The sequence below is a fragment of the Schistocerca nitens genome, chromosome 10 (assembly GCF_023898315.1).
Source record: "Schistocerca nitens isolate TAMUIC-IGC-003100 chromosome 10, iqSchNite1.1, whole genome shotgun sequence".
Taxonomy (NCBI): domain Eukaryota; kingdom Metazoa; phylum Arthropoda; class Insecta; order Orthoptera; family Acrididae; genus Schistocerca; species Schistocerca nitens.
The window spans coordinates 63,793,567-63,816,066 of NC_064623.1; the positions used below are offsets into that span (position 1 = coordinate 63,793,567).

Genomic DNA, 22,500 nt, shown 5'->3' on the forward strand with positions numbered 1-22,500 from the left:
GCCGCCTGAGAGATCGATCCGCCGGATGCGATTCTCTCGATAAACGGAACAGAAGAACGGCTGTGTTAGCCAAAGAGTGTACAGCCAGTCGCAGTACTTAGGCTCGCCGCTAGGCCACAGCATGTGCAGCAGGAGAGTGGTGCAGTTGTGCCAGTCTACAGTTCGTAGACGCGCTCAGTGGTCAGCCAGCGCCGATGTTAGTCATCGTCTGCAGCTGAGTCGTTGCTGCCATCAAGTCTTTGTTACTCCGATCCAAGTTACTCTTCAGATTAACCTGATTCCACATTCGAGATTACGAGAGATTAATTCGTCACCTCAAGATTTGTGACTTCTAAATTATCTCATTCTGCAGACGCTTAGACTAGTCGCGTCTTCTATAATTGTCAACCAACTGATCATCGACTACAGCGAAGTTAAGAAATAAATACACTCCTGGAAATTGAAATAAGAACACCGTGAATTCATTGTCGCAGGAAGGGGAAACTTTATTGACACATTCCTGGGGTCAGATACATCACATGATCACACTGACAGAACCACAGGCACATAGACACAGGCAACAGAGCATGCACAATGTCGGCACTAGTACAGTGTATATCCACCTTTCGCAGCAATGCAGGCTGCTATTCTCCCATGGAGACGATCGTAGAGATGCTGGATGTAGTCCTGTGGAACGGCTTGCCATGCCATTTCCACCTGGCGCCTCAGTTGGACCAGCGTTCGTGCCGGACGTGCAGACCGCGTGAGACGACGCTTCATCCAGTCCCAAACATGCTCAATGGGGGACAGATCCGGAGATCTTGCTGGCCAGGGTAGTTGACTTACACCTTCTAGAGCACGTTGGGTGGCACGGGATACATGCGGACGTGCATTGTCCTGTTGGAACAGCAAGTTCCCTTGCCGGTCTAGGAATGGTAGAACGATGGGTTCGATGACGGTTTGGATGTACCGTGCACTATTCAGTGTCCCCTCGACGATCACCAGTGGTGTACGGCCAGTGTAGGAGATCGCTCCCCACACCATGATGCCGGGTGTTGGCCCTGTGTGCCTCGGTCGTATGCAGTCCTGATTGTGGCGCTCACCTGCACGGCGCCAAACACGCATACGACCATCATTGGCACCAAGGCAGAAGCGACTCTCATCGCTGAAGACGACACGTCTCCATTCGTCCCTCCATTCACGCCTGTCGCGACACCACTGGAGGCGGGCTGCACGATGTTGGGGCGTGAGCGGAAGACGGCCTAACGGTGTGCGGGACCGTAGCCCAGCTTCATGGAGACGGTTGCGAATGGTCCTCGCCGATACCCCAGGAGCAATAGCATCCCTAATTTGCTGGGAAGTGGCGGTGCGGTCCCCTACGGCACTGCGTAGGATCCTACGGTCTTGGCGTGCATCCGTGCGTCGCTGCGGTCCGGTCCCAGGTCGACGGGCACGTGCACCTTCCGCCGACCACTGGCGACAACATCGATGTACTGTGGAGACCTCACGCCCCACGTGTTGAGCAATTCGGCGGTACGTCCACCTGGCCTCCCGCATGCCCACTATACGCCCTCGCGCAAAGTCCGTCAACTGCACATACGGTTCACGTCCACGCTGTCGCGGCATGCTACCAGTGTTAAAGACTGCGATGGAGCTCCGTATGCCACGGCAAACTGCCTGACACTGACGGCGGCGGTGCACAAATGATGCGCAGCTAGCGCCATTCGACGGCCAACACCGCGGTTCCTGGTGTGTCCGCTGTGCCGTGCGTGTGATCATTGCTTGTACAGCCCTCTCGCAGTGTCCGGAGCAAGTATGGTGGGTCTGACACACCGGTGTCAATGTGTTCTTTTTTCCATTTCCAGGAGTGTACTTTCTTATTTGTACTCCTGCTAACTAATTGTGTTTTCCTGTTGTAGCTACCAAGCAGTCTTGGCATAGTAGAACCCACGTTTCCATCTCCTTTGCCACCTCATATTTGCCACGTCTTGTTGATGGAATCGAGTATGGTGGAAGATCGAGAGCAATCAGTCTTGCCCTAGCCTGCATGTAGCCTGGATATGAACCCCATGGAAAACCTTTGGGGAATACTTGAGAGGTCTGTTTATCGCTATCCAAGGTAAATCGAGGCCGTGTGTGAGGTGAAAAGTGCAGTACGAGAAGAGAGGGCGACAGCTTCACTGCAAGAACTGCTATCCCTAACAAAATCAATGCCACAGAGAATTTTTGAGGTAGCTAGAAAGAATGGGGTTTAGACAAAGAACCAATAATGCAATAACACAACAGGGCACTGAGTGTCTTTTTACCAATTTCCGTTGAGGAAATGCAAACGCCTTATTTTGTCATTCGTGTTATGAAAAAAATATGTAATTTCGTAGTTATTGTTTTTCTATACGTAGCTACTACTTCTTTAATAAATGAAATTGCTGCACCACGAAGATGACGTGCTACAGACGCGAAATTTAACAGACAGGAAGAAGATTCTATGATATGCAAACGATTAGCTTTTCAGAGCATTCACACAAGGTTAGCGCCGGTGGCGACACCTACAACGTGCTCACATCAGCAAAGTTTCCAACAGATTTCTCATACACAAACAGCAGTTGGCCGGCGTTGCCAGGTGAAACGTTGTTGTGATGCCTCGTGTAAGGAGGAGAAATGCGTACCATCACGTTTCCGACTTTGATAAAGGTCGGATTGCAGCCTATCACGATTGCGGTTTATCGTATCGCGACATTGCTGCTCGCGTTGGTCGAGATCCAATGGCTGTTAACAGAATATAGAATCGGTGGGTTCAGGAGGGTAATACGGAACGCCGTGCTGGATCCCAACGGCCTCGTATCACTAGCAGTCGAGATGACAGGCATCTTATCCGCATGGCTGTAACGGATCGTGCAGCCACGTCTCGATCCCTGGGGCAACAGACGGGGACGTTTGCAAGACGACAACCATCTGCACGAACAGTTCGACGACGTTTGCAGCAGCACGGACTATCAGCTCGGAGACCGTGGCTGCGGTTACCCGTGACGCTGCATCACACACAGGAGCGCCTGCGACGGTGTACTCAACGACGAACCTAGGTGCACGAATGCAAAACGTGATTTTTTCGGATGAGTTCAGGTTCCGTTTACAGCACCATGATGGTGGTAGCATCCGTGTTTGGCGACATCGCGGTCAACGCCCATTGGAAGCGTGTATTCGGCATCTCCATATTGGCGTATCACCTAGCGTGATGGTATGGGGTGCCATTGGTTACATGTCTCGGTCACCTCTTGTTTGCATTGACGGCACTTTGAACAGTGGACGTTACATTTCAGATATGTTACGACCTGTGGCTCTACCCTTCATTCGATCCATGCGAATCCGTACATTTCAGCAGGATAATGCACGACCGCATGTTGCGGGTCCTGTACGGGCCTTTCTGGATACAGAAAATGTTAGTCTGCTGCCATGGCCAGCACATTCTCCAGATCTCTCACCAACTGAAAACGTACGGTCAATGGTGGCCGCGCAGCTGTCTCGTCACAATACGCCAGTCACTACTCTTGATGAACTGTGGTATCGTGTTGAAGCTGCATGGGCAGCTGTACCTGTACACGCCATCCAAGCTCTGTTTGACTCAATGCCCAGGCGTATCGAGGCCGTTGTTACGGCCAGAGGTGGTTGTTCTGGGTACTGAGTTCTCAGGATCTACGCACCCCAATTGCGTGAAAATGTAATCAAATGTCAGTTCTAGTATAATATATTTGTCCAATGAATACCCGTTTATCATCTACATTTCTTCTTGGTGTACCAATTTTAATGGCCGGTAGTGTATATTGTGCTATCACTTTCGTTCTCTATACTGATTTTTCACTAGTGTAGTAGTGTGAGCAGCTGGTGGGTGGGTACGGTACCTTGACAGTGAGGTCCTGGGCTACCATGCAGTTGCGCGCCGCCAGGTCCCTGTGCACGAACTTGACGGCCTCCAGGTAGGCCATGCCGTCCGCGATCTCGGCTGCCATCCTCAGCACCCGGCCCAGGGGGAGGCCATCCTGCAACACCGACACACCGTCTGCTGGTGAGCAAGGCAGGCCCGATACACGACACAGTCAGTCATCGGCGCAAATTCCAGCAACCTCTGGCGAATCCCAGGGGAGTGTGTTCATGTTGTATAGCACTCACCTGCCACACAATATTAATATACAGAGCATGCACACTAAGTTGGCGAAAGTCGTAGGATACCTCCTAATACCATGTCGGACCTCCATTAGCCTGATGTAGTGCAGTAACTCGACGTGGCATCGACTCAAGTCGCGGAAAGTCCCCTGCAGAAATGTTGAGCCATGCTGCCTCTAATGCCGCCCATAACCCCAAAAATGTTGCCGGCGGAGAACTTTGTGCACAAACTGACATCTCGATTATATTCCATAAATGTTCGAAGGGATTCATGTTGTGCGATCTGGGTGGCCAAGTCATTCGCTTGAACTGTCCAGAATGTTCTTCAAGCCAATTCCAAACAACTGTGGCCCGTGACAATTTTGGGACCATGAATGGCTGTAATTGGTGTCCAAGTACTCTAATATAACCACTTCAACTGAACCAGAGGGCCCAGTCCATGATATGTAAATACCCACACCATTAGGGAACCACTACCATCTTGTACACTGACGATTTGTTAGGCCATGTTACTAGTACACGTGGGCTAGTTTCCTCGGGAGTCTCTACTCAACACTGTGTTGGCATTGGAGACAATCCTCTGACAGAATTACGATGCCATTGGCAAAACTCAAAGTTTTTATTTCTTTGTCCTTGACATTAATTCCCACTCCAAATTTTGCTTTCGCTTGCTTTACTCCTTGCTCAACATACAGAGTGAATAACATCGTGGCCGCCCGGTGTGGCCGAGCGGTTCTAGGCGCTTCAGTCTGGAACCGCGCGACCGCTACAGTCGCAGGTTCGAATCCTGCCACGGGCATGGATGTGTGTGATGTCCGTAGGTTAGCTCGGTTTAAGTAGTTCTAAGTTCTAGGGGACTGATGACCTCAGATGTTAAGTCCCATAGTACTCATAGCCATTTGAACCATTTCAATAACATCGGGAATAGGCTGCAACCGTATCTCACTCCCTTCTCAACTTCTAACCAGCCTTAGGGGACGTACACTGTGTGTTAAAAAGTATCTGGACACCCCAAAAACATACGTTTTTCATATTACATGCATTGTGCTGCAACCTACTGCCAGTTACTCCATATCAGCGACCTCAGTAGTCATTAGACATCGTGAGAGAGCAGAATGGGGCCCTCCCCAGAACTCACGGACTTCGAACGTGGTCAGGTGATTGGGTGCCACGAACTTGTAAGTCATTTTCAGCCAGGTGTCCGGATACTTTTGATCACATAGTGTATCTTTCAGATTGCCCCATCTATGTTGCGTTTAGCAACACTGAAAGAAAGAAAACCAATAACCCTTTGTTAAAGAACAATTCAGTGATGGTGATTTCATCTTTCAACACGATCGAGCACCTGTTCATAATGCACTGCCTGTGGCGGAGTGGTTACACGACAAGAACTTCCCTGTAATGGACTGACTTGCACAGAGTCCTGACCTGAACCCTATAGATCACGTTTGGTATGCTTTGGAACGCCGACTTCGTGCCAGGCCTCACAGACCGACATGGATACCTTTCCGCAGTGGAGCACTCCGTGAAGAATGGGCTTCCATTCCCCAAGAAACTTTCCAGCGCCTGACTGAACGTATGCCTGGAGAGTGGAAACTGTCATCAAGGCTAAGTGTGAAACGTCCCCTTAGAAAAATTAATGAATTACTGTTCTGATAAACCTCTTACGTCATTTGATTTTCAAACAGCTGAGCAAAACTGAACGTACTCAGACATTACTCTCTTTACTTATTCTGATCAACACTAAACTAACACGCAATATTTTTAGCGCAACGCAATCTTTCAAAAATCGCTACAAAAGAATGGCCCTGACTAACAATAACCTATATCTTTCATGAATGACTTACCTCACAAAAATCTTTGTTACTCGAACTACTGCAATACAGCGAGCGCTAATACTGCCAGCTAAATAAAGGATTCTAACTGCTGAAGGCACTAACTACTGATAGGCATAGTCAGAAAATGAAAGATTTTGATAGAGAAGAAACAATGTATTTACCTTAATAGTGTTCAAAAGTCATAATATATATATCAGTTCGTGATATCCATTATTACAAATTTACTCTTTCTGGCGGACACACGTCCAGATCGTCCGCTCTTAAAATTCTGCCATCTCCCTCCCCACATCCACCACTGCTGGCGGCTCACCTCCAACTGCGCAGCGCTACGCGCTGTTCACATCCATCTGACCAACACTACAATAGCGAGTATTACAACAATGCCACCCAGCCACAGACTGCACACAGTGCAGTCAGTGATTTTCATACAGAGCGCTACGTGGTGTTACCAACATAAAAATCTAAACAGCCTACTTACAAGTGTGGGCCAACACCGATGGAGGGTGCCACGAACTTGTAAGTCATTCTCAGCAAGGTGTCCGGATACTTTTGATCACATGGTGTATCTTTCAGATTACCCCACCTATGTTACGTTTAGTAACAAAAAAAAAAGGTTCAAATGGCTCTGAGCACTATGGGACTTAACAGCTGAGGTCATCAGTCCCCTAGACATTTTTTTGGTCATCAGTCTACTGACTGGTTTGATGCGGCCCGCCACGAATTCCTTTCCTGTGCTAACCTGTTCATCTCAGAGTAGCACTTGCAACCTACGTCCTCAATTATTTGCTTGACGCATTCCAATCTCTGTCTTCCTCTACAGTTTTTGCCCTCTACAGCTCCCTCTAGTACCATGGAAGTCATTCCCTCATGTCTTAGCAGATGTCCTATCATCCTGTCCCTTCTCCTTATCAGTGTTTTCCACATATTCCTTTCCTCTCCGATTCTGCGTAGAACCTCCTCATTCCTTACCTTATCAGTCCACCTAATTTTCAACATTCGTCTATAGCACCACATCTCAAATGCTTCGATTCTCTTCTGTTCCGGTTTTCCCACAGTCCATGTTTCACTACCATACAATGCTGTACTTCAGACGTACATCCTCAGAAATTTCTTCCTCAAATTAAGGCCGGTATTTGATATAAGTAGACTTCTCTTGGCCAGAAATGCCTTTTTTGTCATAGCGAGTCTGCTTTTGATGTCCTCCTTGCTCCGTCCGTCATTGGTTATTTTACTGCCTAGGTAGCAGAATTCCTTAACTTCATTGACTTCGTGACCATCAATCCTGATGTTAAGTTTCTCGCTGTTCTCATTTCTACTACTTCATTACCTTCGTCTTTCTCCGATTTACTCTCAAACCATACTGTGTACTCATTAGACTGTTCATTCCGTTCAGTCGATCCTTTAATTCTTCTTCACTTTCACTCAGGATAGCAATGTCATCAGCGAATCGTATCATTGATACCCTTTCACCTTGTATTTTAATTCCACTCCTGAACCTTTCTTTTATTTCCATCATTGCTTCCTCGATGTACAGATTGAAGAGTAGGGGCGAAAGGCTACAGCCTTGTCTTACACCCTTCTTAATACGAGCACTTCGTTCTTGATCGTCCACTCTTATTATTCCCTCTTGGTTGTTGTACATATTGTATATGACCCGTCTCTGCCTGTAGCTTACCCCTAATTTTTTCAGAATCTCGAACAGCTTGCACCATTTTATATTGTCGAACGCTTTTTCCAGGTCGACAAATCCTATGAAAGTGTCTTTATTTTTCTTTAGCCTTGCTTCCATTATTAGCCATAACGTCAGAATTGCCTCTCTCGTCCCTTTACTTTTCCTAAAGCCAAACTGATCGTCGCCTAACGCATTCTGAATTTTCTTTTCCATTCTTCTGTATATTATTCTTGTAAGCAGCTTCGATGCATGAGCTGTTAAGCTGATTGTGCGATAATTCTCGCACTTGTCAGCTCTTGCCGTCTTCGGAATTGTGTGGATGATGCTTTTCCGAAAGTCAGATGGTATATCGCCAGACTCATAAATTCTACACACCAACGTGAACAGTCGTTTTGTTGCCACTTCTCCCAATGATTTTAGAAATTCTGATGGAATGTTATCTAGACATAGAACTACTTAAACCTAAGTAACCTTAGGACATCACGCACATCCATGGCCGAGGCAGGATTCGAGCCTGCGACCGTAGCGGTCGTGCGGTTCCAGACTGAAGCGCCTAGAGCCGCTCGGCCGCATCGGCCGGTCGTTTAACAACATTCAAGAAAAAAAAAACAATAAATCCTCGAGGAGTCAGAAGTTGTGGTGTCCGCGCGCTCACCGAGCGAGGTGGCGCAGTGGTTAGACACTGGACTCGCATTCGGGAGGACGACGGTTCAATCCCGCGTCCGGCCGTCCTGATTTAGGTTTTCCGTGATTTCCCTAAATCACTCCAGGCAAATGCCGGGATGGTTCCTGTGAAAGGGCACGGCCGACTTCCTTCCCCCTCCTTCCCTAATTCGATGAGACCGATGACCACACTGTCTGGTCTCCTTCCCCAAACAACCAACCAACCATCCACGCGCTCTTGCGCTGTGCCGATGCACGCACCTGGTAGTGGCCGCCGAGCAGGGCGCGCTCCTCGCCGTCGGGCTCTCGCGCCGCCCGCAGGAAGCCCTTGAGGTCGCCGCGGTGCATCAGCTCCATGAGGACGAGCGGCGGCTGTCCGCGCGACACCACGCCCAGCAGGCGCACCACGTGGTGCGCGCCGGTGAACCTCTTCATGACGTTCGCCTCGTGCAGGAACTCGAGCCGCTCGCGGGCCGTGGCGCGCTCGCTCACCGTCTTGACGGCGCAGCGCTCGCCGCACGGCATCAGCACGCCCTCGTACACCTTGCCGAAGGAGCCGGTGGCCAGCTCGCGCACCAGGGTCACCTTGTCGCGCGACACCTCCCACTCGTCCGGCACGTACCTGCGAACGGGAGAACTCGGGCTTCTACTGGCTGCTGCAGCGCGAGGAAGGAGCCAGTAATCAAGGCGTTTTTGGGATTAAAGATTACTCACTTCAAAATCGGAAGGTCTATAATATGCATACAGGATGTACACTCCTGGAAATGGAAAAAAGAACACATTGTCACCGGTGTGTCAGACCCACCATACTTGCTTCGGACACTGCGAGAGGGCTGTACAAGCAATGATCACACGCACGGCACAGCGGACACACCAGGAACCGCGGTGTTGGCCGTCGAATGGCGCTAGCTGCGCAGCATTTGTGCACCGCCGCCGTCAGTGTCAGCCAGTTTGCCGTGGCATACGGAGCTCCATCGCAGTCTTTAACACTGGTAGCATGCCGCGACAGCGTGGACGTGAACCGTATGTGCAGTTGACGGACTTTGAGCGAGGGCGTATAGTGGGCATGCGGGAGGCCGGGTGGACGTACTGCCGAATTGCTCAACACGTGGGGCGTGAGGTCTCCACAGTACATCGATGTTGTCGCCAGTGGTCGGCGGAAGGTGCACGTGCCCGTCGACCTGGGACCGGACCGCAGCGACGCACGGATGCACGCCAAGACCGTAGGATCCTACGCAGTGCCGTAGGGGACCGCACCGCCACTTCCCAGCAAATTAGGGACACTGTTGCTCCTGGGGTATCGGCGAGGACCATTCGCAACCGTCTCCATTAAGCTGGGCTACGGTCCCGCACACCGTTAGGCCGTCTTCCGCTCACGCCCCAACATCGTGCAGCCCGCCTCCAGTGGTGTCGCGACAGGCGTGAATGGAGGGACGAATGGAGACGTGTCGTCTTCAGCGATGAGAGTCGCTTCTGCCTTGGTGCCAATGATGGTCGTATGCGTGTTTGGCGCCGTGCAGGTGAGCGCCACAATCAGGACTGCATACGACCGAGGCACACAGGGCCAACACCCGGCATCATGGTGTGGGGAGCGATCTCCTACACTGGCCGTACACCACTGGTGATCGTCGAGGGGACACTGAATAGTGCACGGTACATCCAAACCGTCATCGAACCCATCGTTCTACCATTCCTAGACCGGCAAGGGAACTTGCTGTTCCAACAGGACAATGCACGTCCGCATGTATCCCGTGCCACCCAACGTGCTCTAGAAGGTGTAAGTCAACTACCCTGGCCAGCAAGATCTCCGGATCTGTCCCCCATTGAGCATGTTTGGGACTGGATGAAGCGTCGTCTCACGCGGTCTGCACGTCCAGCACGAACGCTGGTCCAACTGAGGCGCCAGGTGGAAATGGCATGGCAAGCCGTTCCACAGGACTACATCCAGCATCTCTACGATCGTATTCATGGGAGAATAGCAGCCTGCATTGCTGCGAAAGGTGGATATACACTGTACTAGTGCCGACATTGTGCATGCTGTGTTGCCTGTGTCTATGTGCCTGTGGTTCTGTCAGTGTGATCATGTGATGTATCTGACCCCAGGAATGTGTCAATAAAGTTTCCCCTTCCTGGGACAATGAATTCACGGTGTTCTTATTTCAATTTCCAGGAGTGTATTATAATTACTGGCACAAAATAACATGGTGAAAGTATACAGCGTGTTTCAGAAGACCAGGAGCACTGTAAAAAATTTGTCGTAGCCGAATCAGTAGCATTATAAATCAACACTACGAGGTCTGTTCAAAAAATTACGGAACATTCGTGAGCCGTGGTAAAAATTGCTGTTTTGAAGAGCGCGCCGCAGCGCGTTGTGTGGAACAGTTGCCCTCCGTTTCTGGCGGTGGCGCTGCTGTGGCAATCGCAGCTTCTGTGTCTCACTCTGGTGGGAAAGGGGAAAGGTTGCCTGTTCACGTGCATTTAAGGGGCGCTGTGAGCTCGCCAGTTTCTCCCTCACCTCCTCCTCTTCCTCGAACGGATACGGATCCACTACACCTCCCATAAACTCGATCCTCCTCACCTGCTGGTCTCGCCCATCCTCTCCCGCCCCCGTCCGCTGCCGCGCCTGTACTTCCACGTCCCACCCGGTCTCCATCTCTCCCCTCTCCATATCCTTGCCCAAGTTGGCTTCCGCCAGCTCCCCCTCCCTGATGATGCCCTCTTCCCCTCCATCTACCCCTCCTACCAACTTTAATCCTCCCTCCCTCTTCCTGTGTTTGTTCCTATGGGCACCCTCTCTCCCTTCTCTTCCCCTTCCCTCCCTCCTCCCTTTCTCCCCACTCCTCCCCAAGGCTTCACCTACCCCCATACCTCCATTCCTCCCACCATCTCCTCTGCCATTGCCATCTTTGCTCTCCCCTCTCTCTCCACCACCCCCTTCTTCCCCTCTTGGCAGGTCCCAGACTCGCACATGTTACGTGGACATTCGCGCGCTGGAGATCATCGCCTCGTGTTTGTGTGTGGCGTCGTGTTGTGCTCAAGTGTTCCAGTGTTAATTCGTTTGTGCTCCAACGTTCGCGTGTGCCATCTATCATCTTTGTGCGTGTCCACTTGGCTGAACATTCTTATCTTGGACTCTGCGCCCATGAACGACTCTGTGTGTTTTAATTTTGTATGTCTACGTCTGTATATCCACCCTATCTGTTCTGCGATTGTCTTCTTTTGTATCATTAATTTTATCTGTAGCCGAAGAGCGGGGTAATATGCCGCCTCTGACCTACCTGTATCAGGTGTGAAATTAACAATAAAGGAAAAAAAAACTCGCCAGTTCGCCAGTCTGCTCGAGTTGCTCAGGCAACGGTCATTGGCGGTTGGATCGATCGGTTGGTCGGTCGCGCACTGAGACACAAGATGACTTGTCCGCCTTGAGCGTCGGCGCATGTGATGCCGCCACGTGAGTCCAGTGGGCCCCGGCGTATAGCGAGGGGTAGTGGCTTCGCGGTCGACACGAGAGCAACAGGAGTCAACCCACGACATCGGTCTGGCCTGTGCGAGCTGTGACGCCGTGAGACGGGAGATCGGCGCGCCTTCCTGCGTCCGTTAAAGCGGCTGACAGCGGACGGTTCGAGAGAGCGATTTGGGGGTGCTGCGCCAGGTCTTCGCCAGAAATCGCAGTTTATTATAAGTTAAGTGATTGGAAATATGTTGTTTCATTTACTTGTTAAATTCTACTTGTTTTCTTGGTGAGGTCAGCAGCCGCTTTGTTTTGGGGTCGTCCCACCATTCTTCTCCGTTTGCCCACCTGCGGAAGGTGGTTATTTATGAATTGGGTGCCGCGGGACTGCTACGGTCGCAGGTTCGAATCCTGCCTCGGGCATGGGTGTGTGTGATGTCCTTAGGTTAGTTAGGTTTAAGTAGTTCTAAGTTCTAGGGGACTTATGACCTAAGATGTTGAGTCCCATAGTGCTCAGAGCCATTTGAACCATTTTTTTTTATGAATTGGGTGGTCCGTTTTTCCCTTGTGGAGTAGGGGCAGGTTAGAGTGATCTGCGGTTTGGGTTGTTCGGTAATCTCCCTATCAATCTCCTGTACGTTAATAGCTGCCTCTGTCATGTTTGTCGGTTTCGGTGTGTTAACGAATTTATTGCTTGAAGTGCAACGGCCTAATACCTGAATTATGTTTTTATCTTGCCTATCATCTTGAGAGGCGGCATATGTGTACTGTAGAGCATGTTTGGCCAACCTTGTATAATTTTATGTAAGACTGCATTTCATGGGCTTTTATTTAAATGGTCATTTTAGTATATAAAGTTGCCGCCCTTCCACCGTAGGACTTTTCTTAGAAGTTAAAATCAAGTTGCACCTTCAGTGGCAAGTTAATCATTTAATTTTAATGTTTTGTACCATTTCCATCCCTCCTACGGGGTGCATAGTTTGTGAGGTTGCGTGAATTGTTAAAACTTTTACTTTAAGGTAATCTGGTGTGTTGCAGATTTGCACCTGCGTAGTCTTTCAGAGGTTGTTGTGAGCGGTCGTGACTACGGCCGTGTCAAAAGGGAGCGGCAAGGTTCTGAGCCCGAATGCTCATACACTCAAAAATTGGTTTCTTTCTGCCCCTGAATAAATTGTAACTTGATATTTAGAGGGTGGTTTCTGCTTATAATTTTCTGTTTCTTAAAAAAAAGGCTTTTAGGAATAAAATTCCCATTTGTTAAAAGCAATTTCAATTTTATTTCATCAGTTACTCCCTGGCAACTACTTCCACGCTCACATGGTGTTATTAAATGTGTTAATTTTCTTGATGAATCGCTAGTAAATAAAGTAAATTCTTAAGAAAAGGTTCGAAAGTAAATTCACGGTTCAATTCATTGTGTGTTGGAGCGAAAAGCGGTTGACATGCCTGCACAAGCCTGTGTTTAATGTGTACTGAGTAGAACGTTGTCTGGCACAGTCCGCGAACTTCGAAATGGCAGAGTTAGAGGAGCAGCTCGTCTCCATCAAAATTTGCGTGGAACTCAAGAAAACCTATTCAGCGACACACTAAAGGATGCACGAAGCCTACAGTGATAAGTGCTTAAGCCATGCTCGTTGTTACGAATCGTTCACACGGCTTGAAATGGCCGGACGGAAGTTAAAGATGACCTTCGTTCAGGACGCCCTTCGACGTCTACCGCCGGCGCTCATGTCAGGATTGTCAACACAATTGTGCGTGCCAATCGAACCCTGACTGTACGAGAGATACAACAAGAATGTAAGCCGGCCGGAGTGGCGCTACAGGTTCGAATCCTGCCTCGGGCATGGATGTGTGTGATGTTCAAATGGCTCTGAGCACTATGGGACTTAACATCTGTGGTCATCAGTCCCCTAGAACTTAGAACTACTTAAACCTAACTAACCTAAGGACATCACATACATCCATGCCCGAGGCAGGATTCGAACCTGCGACCGTAGCAGTCGCGCGGTTCCGGACTGAGCGCCTAGAACCGCTAGACCACCGCGGCCAGCGATGTGTGTGATGTCCTTGGGTTAGTTAGGTTTAAGTAGTTCTAAGTTCTAGGGGACTGATGACCTCAGATGTTTAGTCCCATAGTGCTCAGAACCATTTGAACACAAGAATGTAAACATTTCAGTTGGATCATGTAATGCAATCTTGACAGAGCATCTTGGAATGCATCGTGTTTCCGCCAAGTTCGTCCCACAGCTCACGACTGAAGGCCAGGAAGACCTTCGCCTCGCAGTCTGTGAAGAGCTTTTGGTTCAAATGGCTCTGAGCACTATGGGACTCAACTGCTGAGGTCATTAGTCCCCTAGAACTTAGAACTAGTTAAACCGAACTAACCTAAGAACATCACAAACATCCATGCCCGAGGCAGGATTCGAACCTGCGACCGTAGCGGTCTTGCGGTTCCAGACTGCAGCGCCTTTAACCGCACGGCCACTTCGGCCGGCGAAGAGCTTTTGTTTCGCGCAAATGAGAACGAAATGTTCCTTAAGAGAATCGTAACTGGTGATGAGACATGGGTCTACGGTTGTGATGTTGAGACCAAGGTTCACTCACTACATGGGTCGGGAAAGTTTCTCTAAGACCAAAAAAAGCTCGTCAGGTCATATCAAATGTAAAGCCATGCTGACAGTTTTCTTTGACTTTGAAGGATTAGTCCATCATAAATTCGTGCCACAGTGACAAACTCTTACTCAATGGTACTACGGGGACTTATTGCGACGCCTGCGAGAGAATGTGAGAAGGAAACAGCCCGAAACGTCGCGAGACAATTCGTCGCTCTTCCATCACGATAACGCACCTGGAAATTCATCCCTGTTGGTACACACACCGAGCCGCTGATGAATTGGGAATTTGGTAGTGGAGGGAAGTGTGGAGTATAAAAATTGAAGAGGCGGAGCAGAAAAGCGAGTTTCATAGTTAACAGAGTTTCAAGAGACTTGCACATCGTCAGGGCTCGCACTAGGAGCGGGCGCCAAAATTTAGGTAAGCTATTTTGGTTAAAAGTGTGTAAAAATATTGATGTGTTAAATATTCGGTAATAGAAAAATAAAATGTAAATTGTAGTCACGCGAAAGTTTCCGTTGCATCAGTAACCTAAATTTTCATTATTATGATGACGTTTCTCGCTGCACAGCCTGTTGCTGCGTGATCGACTGCAACCGTTTGATTTTCGCCTCTCCCAGACTCCGCTGTCGCGCGCTTGTCTCACCTGTTGTCATGTGACTCGCGGTAAGGCTCAGCGTCAGATAGACCACCAGAGACAGGGCACCTCGTGTTCCGGCTCCTAATAAGGCTATTACACCATTCGTTTGTTATATATTTTTACGGGCTTCCAACGGAGCGGCTTATTTACAGATACCTGTGTAGTAACTAGATTATTTTTATATTTATTGCGTGTTCGAGCGCTTACTAGGCACAAGTTTTTATTTTAATAACAGTGAAGTGTATAGTACCGCCGTTGCTATCGACCCTCGTATCGTATAGGCTTTTGTTTGTTTTGGTTAGTGTAGCTCAGTGTCGTTTGGACGAGTAGTGAGAGAGCACTTCGAATTCCTGCTGCTAATAAGCTGAGTACAGCATTCGTTCGTTACTTATTTTTATGAGCTTCAAACAGGAGTGACTGCAGTAATGGATAGGAACTATGATTACTGTATACAGATACAGCTGAGTTGGCAACCCTTCGCTCACAGCTCCAGGCTATGTTGACTTCCGTCACACAGCTCAAGGCTGCTACCAAGGGGCATCACCGTGGGGTGTCGGACGCGGGTATGCGAGGGATGTTGAGCATGTTGCACGTGTCCCCCGATTGGTCCACTGCTGTGCCCACCCCGGCTACTGCCTGCACCGAGGTTGACCCCTCGCCCGTGGTCGAGTGGGAGACCATTCCTAAGTCTGGCAGGCAGCGAAAAACTTTCCGAAGGGCCGATTGTAGGGCCTCCCCAGTTCGTTTGACGAACAGGTTTCGGGCGATAGCTGTGGCTGACGATGTATCTGAGCCGGATGCAGTCGTCCACCCTGTTCCAGAGGAAGCTTCTCGGCTCACAAGGTCTGGACATTCACAGGGGGTGGGTTTGCTGGTAGTTGGGAGCTCCAAGATTAAACGCGTAATGGGGCCCCTTAGGAACATGGCTGCCAAGGAGTGGAAGGAAGCCAGTGTGCACTCCGTATGCATACTGGGGGGAGTCATTCCGGATGTGGAAGAGGTGCTTCCAGATGCCATGAAGAGTACAGGGTGCAGCCAACTGCAGGTGGTGGCTCATGTCGGTCCCAATGACGTGTGTAGCTTTGGATCAGAGGAGATTCTCTCTGGTTTCGGGCGGCTAGTGGAAATGGTAAAGACTGCCAGTCTTGCTTCCGAGATTAAGGCGGAGCTCGCCATCTGCAACATCGTCGATAAAAGCGACTGTGGTCCTCTGGTGCAGAGCTGATTGGAGGATCTGAATCAGAGTCTCAGGCGGTTCTGTGACCGTGTACGTTGCAAATTCCTTGACTTGCGCCATTGGGTGGTGGGTTTCCGGGTTCCGTTTAATAGGTTAGGAGCCCAATACAGACAGGAAGCGACTACACGGGTAGGGGGCTGTGTGGAAGGGATAGGGCGGTTTTTTAGGTTAGGGGGTCTCAGGGAAAGACAGAAAGGGCGTCCGTCTAGAAGGGGACTGGTAAAACACAGTAAGTTAGTTGTAGAAACGATCGGTATTGTAGTTGTAAATTGTCGTAGCTGTGTTGGGAAAGAACCAGAGCTCCAAGCCCTAATAGAAAGCACTGAAGCTCACATAGTTATAGGTACAGAAAGCTGGCTAAATTCGGAAATAAGTTCATCCGTAATTTTTTCAAACGATCTAACAGTGTTCAGAAAGGATAGATTAAATATAGTTGGTGTTGAGTATTTATTGCTGTCGGAAGTAGTTTGCCTTGTAGTGAAATTGAAGTAGATAGTTCCTGTGAAATAGAGGTAGAAGTTATACTTGACAATCTGACTAAACTATTAACTGGATCGTTTTACCGACCCCCGACTCAGAAGATATAGTTGCTGAACAGTTCAAAGAAAACTTGAGTCTCATTTCAAATAGGTACCCCACTCATATAGTCGGTGGTGATTGCAATCTACACTCAATGTTGTTGTTGTGGTCTTCAGTCCTGAGACTGGTTTGATGCAGCTCTCCATGCTACTCTATCCTGTGCAAGCTTCTTCATCTCCCAGTACCTACTGCAACCTACATCCTTCTGAATCTGCTTAGTGTATTGATCTCTTGGTCTCCCTCTACGATTTTTACCCTCCACACTGCCCTCCAATGCTAAATTTGTGATCCCTTGATGCCTCAAAACATGTCCTACCAACCGATCCCTTCTTCTAGTCAAGTTGTGCCACAAACTTCTCTTCTCCCCAATCCTATTCAATACCTCCTCATTAGTTACGTGATCTTCAGCATTCTTCTGTAGCACCACATTTCGAAAGCTTCTATTCTCTTCTTGTCCAAACTGGTTATCGTCCATGTTTCACTTCCATACATGGCTACACTCCATACAAATACTTTCAGAAACGACTTCCTGACACTTAAATCTATACTCGATGTTAACAAATTTCTCTTCTTCAGAAACGAATTCCTTGTCATTGCCAGTCTACATTTTATATCCTCTCTACTTCGACCATCATCAGTTATTTTACTCCCTAAATAGCAAAACTCCTTTACTACTTTAAGTGTCTCATTTCCTAATCTAATCCCCTCAGCATCACCCGATTTAATTTGACTACATTCCATTATCCTCGTTTTGCTTTTGTTGATGTTCATCTTATATCCTCCTTTCAAGACACTGTCCATTCAGTTCAACTGCTCTTCCAAGTCCTTTGCTGTCTCTGACAGAATTACAATGTCATCGGCGAACCTCAAAGTTTTTACTTCTTCTCCATGAATTTTAATACCTACTCCGAATTTTTCTTTTGTTTCCTTTACTGCTTGCTCAATATACAGATTGAATAACATCGGGGAGAGGCTACAACCCTGTCTCACTCCTTTCCCAACCACTGCTTCCCTTTCATGCCCCTCGACTCTTATAACTGCCATCTGGTTTCTGTACAAATTATAAATAGCCTTTCGCTCCCTGTATTTTACCCCTGCCACCTTCAGAATTTGAAAGAGAGTATTCCAGTTAACGTTGTCAAAAGCTTTCTCTAAGTCTACAAATGCTAGAAACGTAGGTTTGCCTTTTCTTAATCTTTCTTCTAAGATAAGTCGTAAGGTTAGTATTGCCTCACGTGTTCCAACATTTCTACGGAATCCAAACTGATCTTCCCCGAGGTCCGCTTCTACCAGTTTTTCCATTCGTCTGTAAAGAATTCGCGTTAGTATTTTGCAGCTGTGACCTATTAAACTGATAGTTCGGTAATTTTCACATCTGTCAACACCTGCTTTCTTTGGTATTGGAATTGTTATATTCTTCTTGAAGTCTGTGGGTATTTCGCCTGTCTCGTACATCTTGCTCACCAGATGGTAGAGTTTTGTCATGACTGGCTCTCCCAAGGCCATCAGTAGTTCTAGCGGAATGTTGTCTACTACCGGGGCCTTGTTTCGACTCAGGTCTTTCAGTGCTCTGTCAAACTCTTCACGCAGTATCTTATCTCCCATTTCATCTTCATCTACATCCTCTTCCATTTCTGCAAGAATTATACGTTTAAAATCGGCGGCAGGCATAAAACGTCATCCGAAATTGTACAGAATGCTCTCTCAGAAAATTATTTTGAACAATTAGTTCCTGAGCCCACTCGAAGTGTAAATGGTTGCAAAAGCATACTTGACCTCTTAGCAACAAATAATCCTGGACAAATAGGGAGTATCTTGACGGCAGGGATTAGCGACCACAAGGCAGTTGCTGCTAGGCTGAATACCGGAACACTTACGACCATCAAAAAGAAGCGCAAAGTATATCTATTTAAAAAAGCTAATAAAAATGTTGTTAACGCCGTTTTAAGTGACAGTCTTCACTCCTTCCGATCTGATCGTGTAAGATAGAAAAGTTGTGGAATGATTTCGAAGAGATAGTGTCGACAGCAATTTAGAGACATGTACCACATAAATTAATAAGTGATGGTGCTGATCCCCCATGGTATACAAAACGGCTCACATCGTTGTTGCAGAAGCAGTGAAAAAAGCATGCAAAATTGAAAAAAAAAAACACAAAATCCCGAAGACTGGCAAAGTTTTACAGAAGTTCGAAATATAATGCGTACTTCAATGCGAGATGCTTTTAATAATTTCCATAACGAAACTGTCTCGAAATCTGGCAGAAAACCCAAAGAGACTCTGGTCATACATAAAGCACACCAGTGGCAAGACGCAATCAATACTTTCACTGTGCGATAACAATGGTAAAGTCACTGATGACAGTGCCACTAAGGAAGAGTTACTAAACACGGTTTTCCGAAAGAAGACTAAGTAAACATTCCTCAGTTTCAATCAAGAACAACTACCAAGATGAGAAACATAGAAGTAGACATCCTCGGTGTCGCAGAGCAGCTTAAATCACTTAATAAAGGCAAGGCTTCTGGTCCAGATTGTATACCGGTCAGGTTCCTCTCAGAGTATGCTGATAAAATAGCTCCATATTTAGCAATTATATACAACCGCTTGGTCACAGAAAGATCCGTACCTAAAGACTGGATAATTGCTCAAGTCACACTAATACCCAAAAAGGGAAGTAGAAGTAATCCGTTGAATTACAGGCCCGTATCACTAACGTCGATTTGCAGTAGCGTTTTGGAACATATTCGGTATTCGAACATTATGAAGTACCTCGAAAAAAAAACGATTTATGGACACATAGTCAGCACGGATTCAGAAAATATCGTTCTTGCGAAACACAACTAGCTCTTTATACTCATGAAGTAATGAGTGCTATCGACAGGGGATGTGAAACTGCTTCCATATTTGTAGATTTTCAGAAGGGTTTCGACACCGTTCCTCACAAGCGTCTTCTAACCAAAATGCGTGCCTATGGTATATCGCTTCAGTTGTGTTACTGGATTCGTGATTTCCTGTCAGAGAGGTCACAGTTCCTAGTAATAGACGGAAAGTCATCGAGTAAAACAGAAGTAATATCCGACGTTCCCCAAGGAAGTGTTATAGGCCCTCTATTGTTCCTAATCTATATCAACGATATAGGAGACAATCTTAGTAGCCGTCTTAGATTGTTTGCAGATTATGATGTCATTTACCGTCTTGTAAAGTCATCAGATGACCAAAACGAATTGTAAAACGATTTAGATAAGATATCTGTACGGTGCGAAAAGTGGCAGTTGACTATCTTGAAAAGTGTGAGGTCATCCACATGAGTACCAAAAGGAACCCGTTAAATTTCGGTTATATGATAAATGACATAAGTCTGAAGGCTGCAAACTCGGTTAAATACTTAGTGATTACAATTACGAATAACTAAAGTTGGAACGATGACAAAGATAATTTTGTGGATACAGCAAGACTACGATTTATTGGCCGAGCACTGAGAAAATGCGACAGATCTGCTAAAGAACTGCCTATACTACTCTTGTATGTCCTCTTCTAGAGTACTGTTGTTAGGTGTGGAATCCGCATCAGATAGTATCGATGGAGGACATCGAAAATGTCGAGTGAAGGGCAGCTCGTTTTGTACTATCGCGGAATAGGGGAGAGAGCGTCACGACTATGATATGTGAATTTGTATGGAAATTATTAACACAAAGGCGTTTTTAGTTGCAGCGGGATCTTCTCGCGAAATTTGAGTCAGCATTGTTCTCATCTGATTGCCAAAGTACAGGGTGATTCAAAAAGAATACCACAACTTTAAAAATGTGTATTTAATGAAAGAAACATAATATAACCTTCTGTTATACATCATTACAAAGAGTATTTAAAAAGGTTTTTTTTTCACTCAAAAACAAGTTCAGAGATATTCAATATGGCCCCCTCCAGACACTCGAGCAATATCAACCCGATACTCCAACTCGTTCCACACTCTCTGTAGCATATCAGGCGTAACAGTTTGGATAGCTGCTGTTATTTCTCGTTTCAAATCATCAATGGTGGCTGGGAGAGGTGGCCGAAACACCATATCCTTAACATACCCCCATAAGAAAAAATCGCAGGGGGTAAGATCAGGGCTTCTTGGAGGCCAGTGATGAAGTGCTCTGTCACGGGCTGCCTGGCAGCCTATCCATCACCTCGGGTAGTTGACGTTCAGGTAGTTACGGACAGATAAGTGCCAATGTGGTGGCGCTCCATCCTGCTGAAATATGAATTGTTGTGCTTCTTGTTCGAGCTGAGGGAACAGCCAATTCTCTAACATCTCCAGATACTGTAGTCCAGTTACAGTAGCACCTTCGAAGAAAAAGGGACCAAAAACTTTATTGGCTGAAATGGCACAGAAAACGTTCACCTTAAGCGAGTCACGTTCATACTGAGTTGTTTCCCGCGGATTCTCAGTGCCCCATATACAGACATTGTGACGGTTGCCTTTCCCGTTAGTGTGGAAAGTTGCTTCATCACTAAACACAATCTTTGAAACGAAAGATTCATCTGTTTCCATTTGAGCAAGGATAAAATCACAGAAATCGATTCTGTTAACTTTATCAGCTGCAGACAGTGCTTGAACCAATGTCAGACGATAAGGTTTCATAACTAACCTTTTTCGTAGGACTCTCCATACGGTTGATTGTGAAATTTGCAGCTCTCTGCTAGCTCTGCGAGTCGATTTTCCTGGGCTGCGAACAAATGCTTGCTGGATGCGTGCTACATTTTCATCACTCGTTCTCGGCCGTCCAGAACTTTTCCCTTTGCACAAACACCCATTCTCTGTAAACTGTTTATACCAACGTTTAATACACCACCTATCAGGAGGTTTTAACACCATACTTCGTTCGAAATGCACGCTGAACAACAGTCGTCGATTCACTTCTGCCGTACCCAATAACACAAAAAGCTTTCTGTTGAGCGGTCGCCATCTTAGCATCAACTAACGCTGACGCCTAGTCAACAGCGCCTCAAGCGAACAAATGTACAACTAAATGAAACTTTATAGCTCCCTTAATTCGCCGACAGATAGTACTTAGCTCTGCCTTTTGTCATTGCAGAATTTTAAATTCCTAAAGTTGTGGTATTCTTTTTGAATCACCCTGTATTTTAATGGCGTCCACGTACATAGGTAGGGATGATCATAATAAAATACACTTGCACAGAAAAATTTAAGCGTCAGTTTGTGGTGTCACCGCTAGACACCACACTTGCTAGGTGGTAACTTAAATCGGCCGCGGGCCTGTAGTACATGTCGGACCCGCGTGTCGCCACTGTGTAATCGCAATCCTAGCGCCACCACATGGCAGGTCACAAGACACGGACTAGACCTCGCCCCAGTTGTACGGACGACATTGCTTGCGACCAGAAGTACGACGCCTTCCTCTCATTTGCCGAGAGACAGATAGAATAGCCTTCAGCTTAGTCCATAGCTACTACCTAGCAAGGCGCCATTTGTATCAGTGCTTATAGCTTCCTAATATTCAAGAGAGATGTATTCCAACAAGAGAATAAAGTTAAGTATTATAACACTACGTACTTTTCTTTAGTGCATTAATAAGTCTCCTGTTCCAGTACTTCAAGCCCGTCTGCGTTAGTTTAGCGTGCACCTAGCTACCTCATTGTGTCTAGACAGTATGAACTAGACAC

General features: G+C 47.4%; 1 protein-coding gene across 1 annotated transcript in view; it reads right to left on the minus strand.

Moving 5' to 3' along the window:
* Positions 1–22,500, minus strand: part of LOC126209871 (insulin receptor-related protein-like) — a 190,574-nt gene that overhangs the window by 24,376 nt on the left and 143,698 nt on the right. The window contains exons 13-14 of the mRNA XM_049938996.1: positions 8,572–8,932; positions 3,876–4,013 (exon numbers count right to left, since the gene is read on the minus strand). Coding sequence (XP_049794953.1) covers positions 3,876–4,013; positions 8,572–8,932 — 499 coding nt within the window. The remainder of the gene's footprint in view (positions 1–3,875; positions 4,014–8,571; positions 8,933–22,500) is intronic.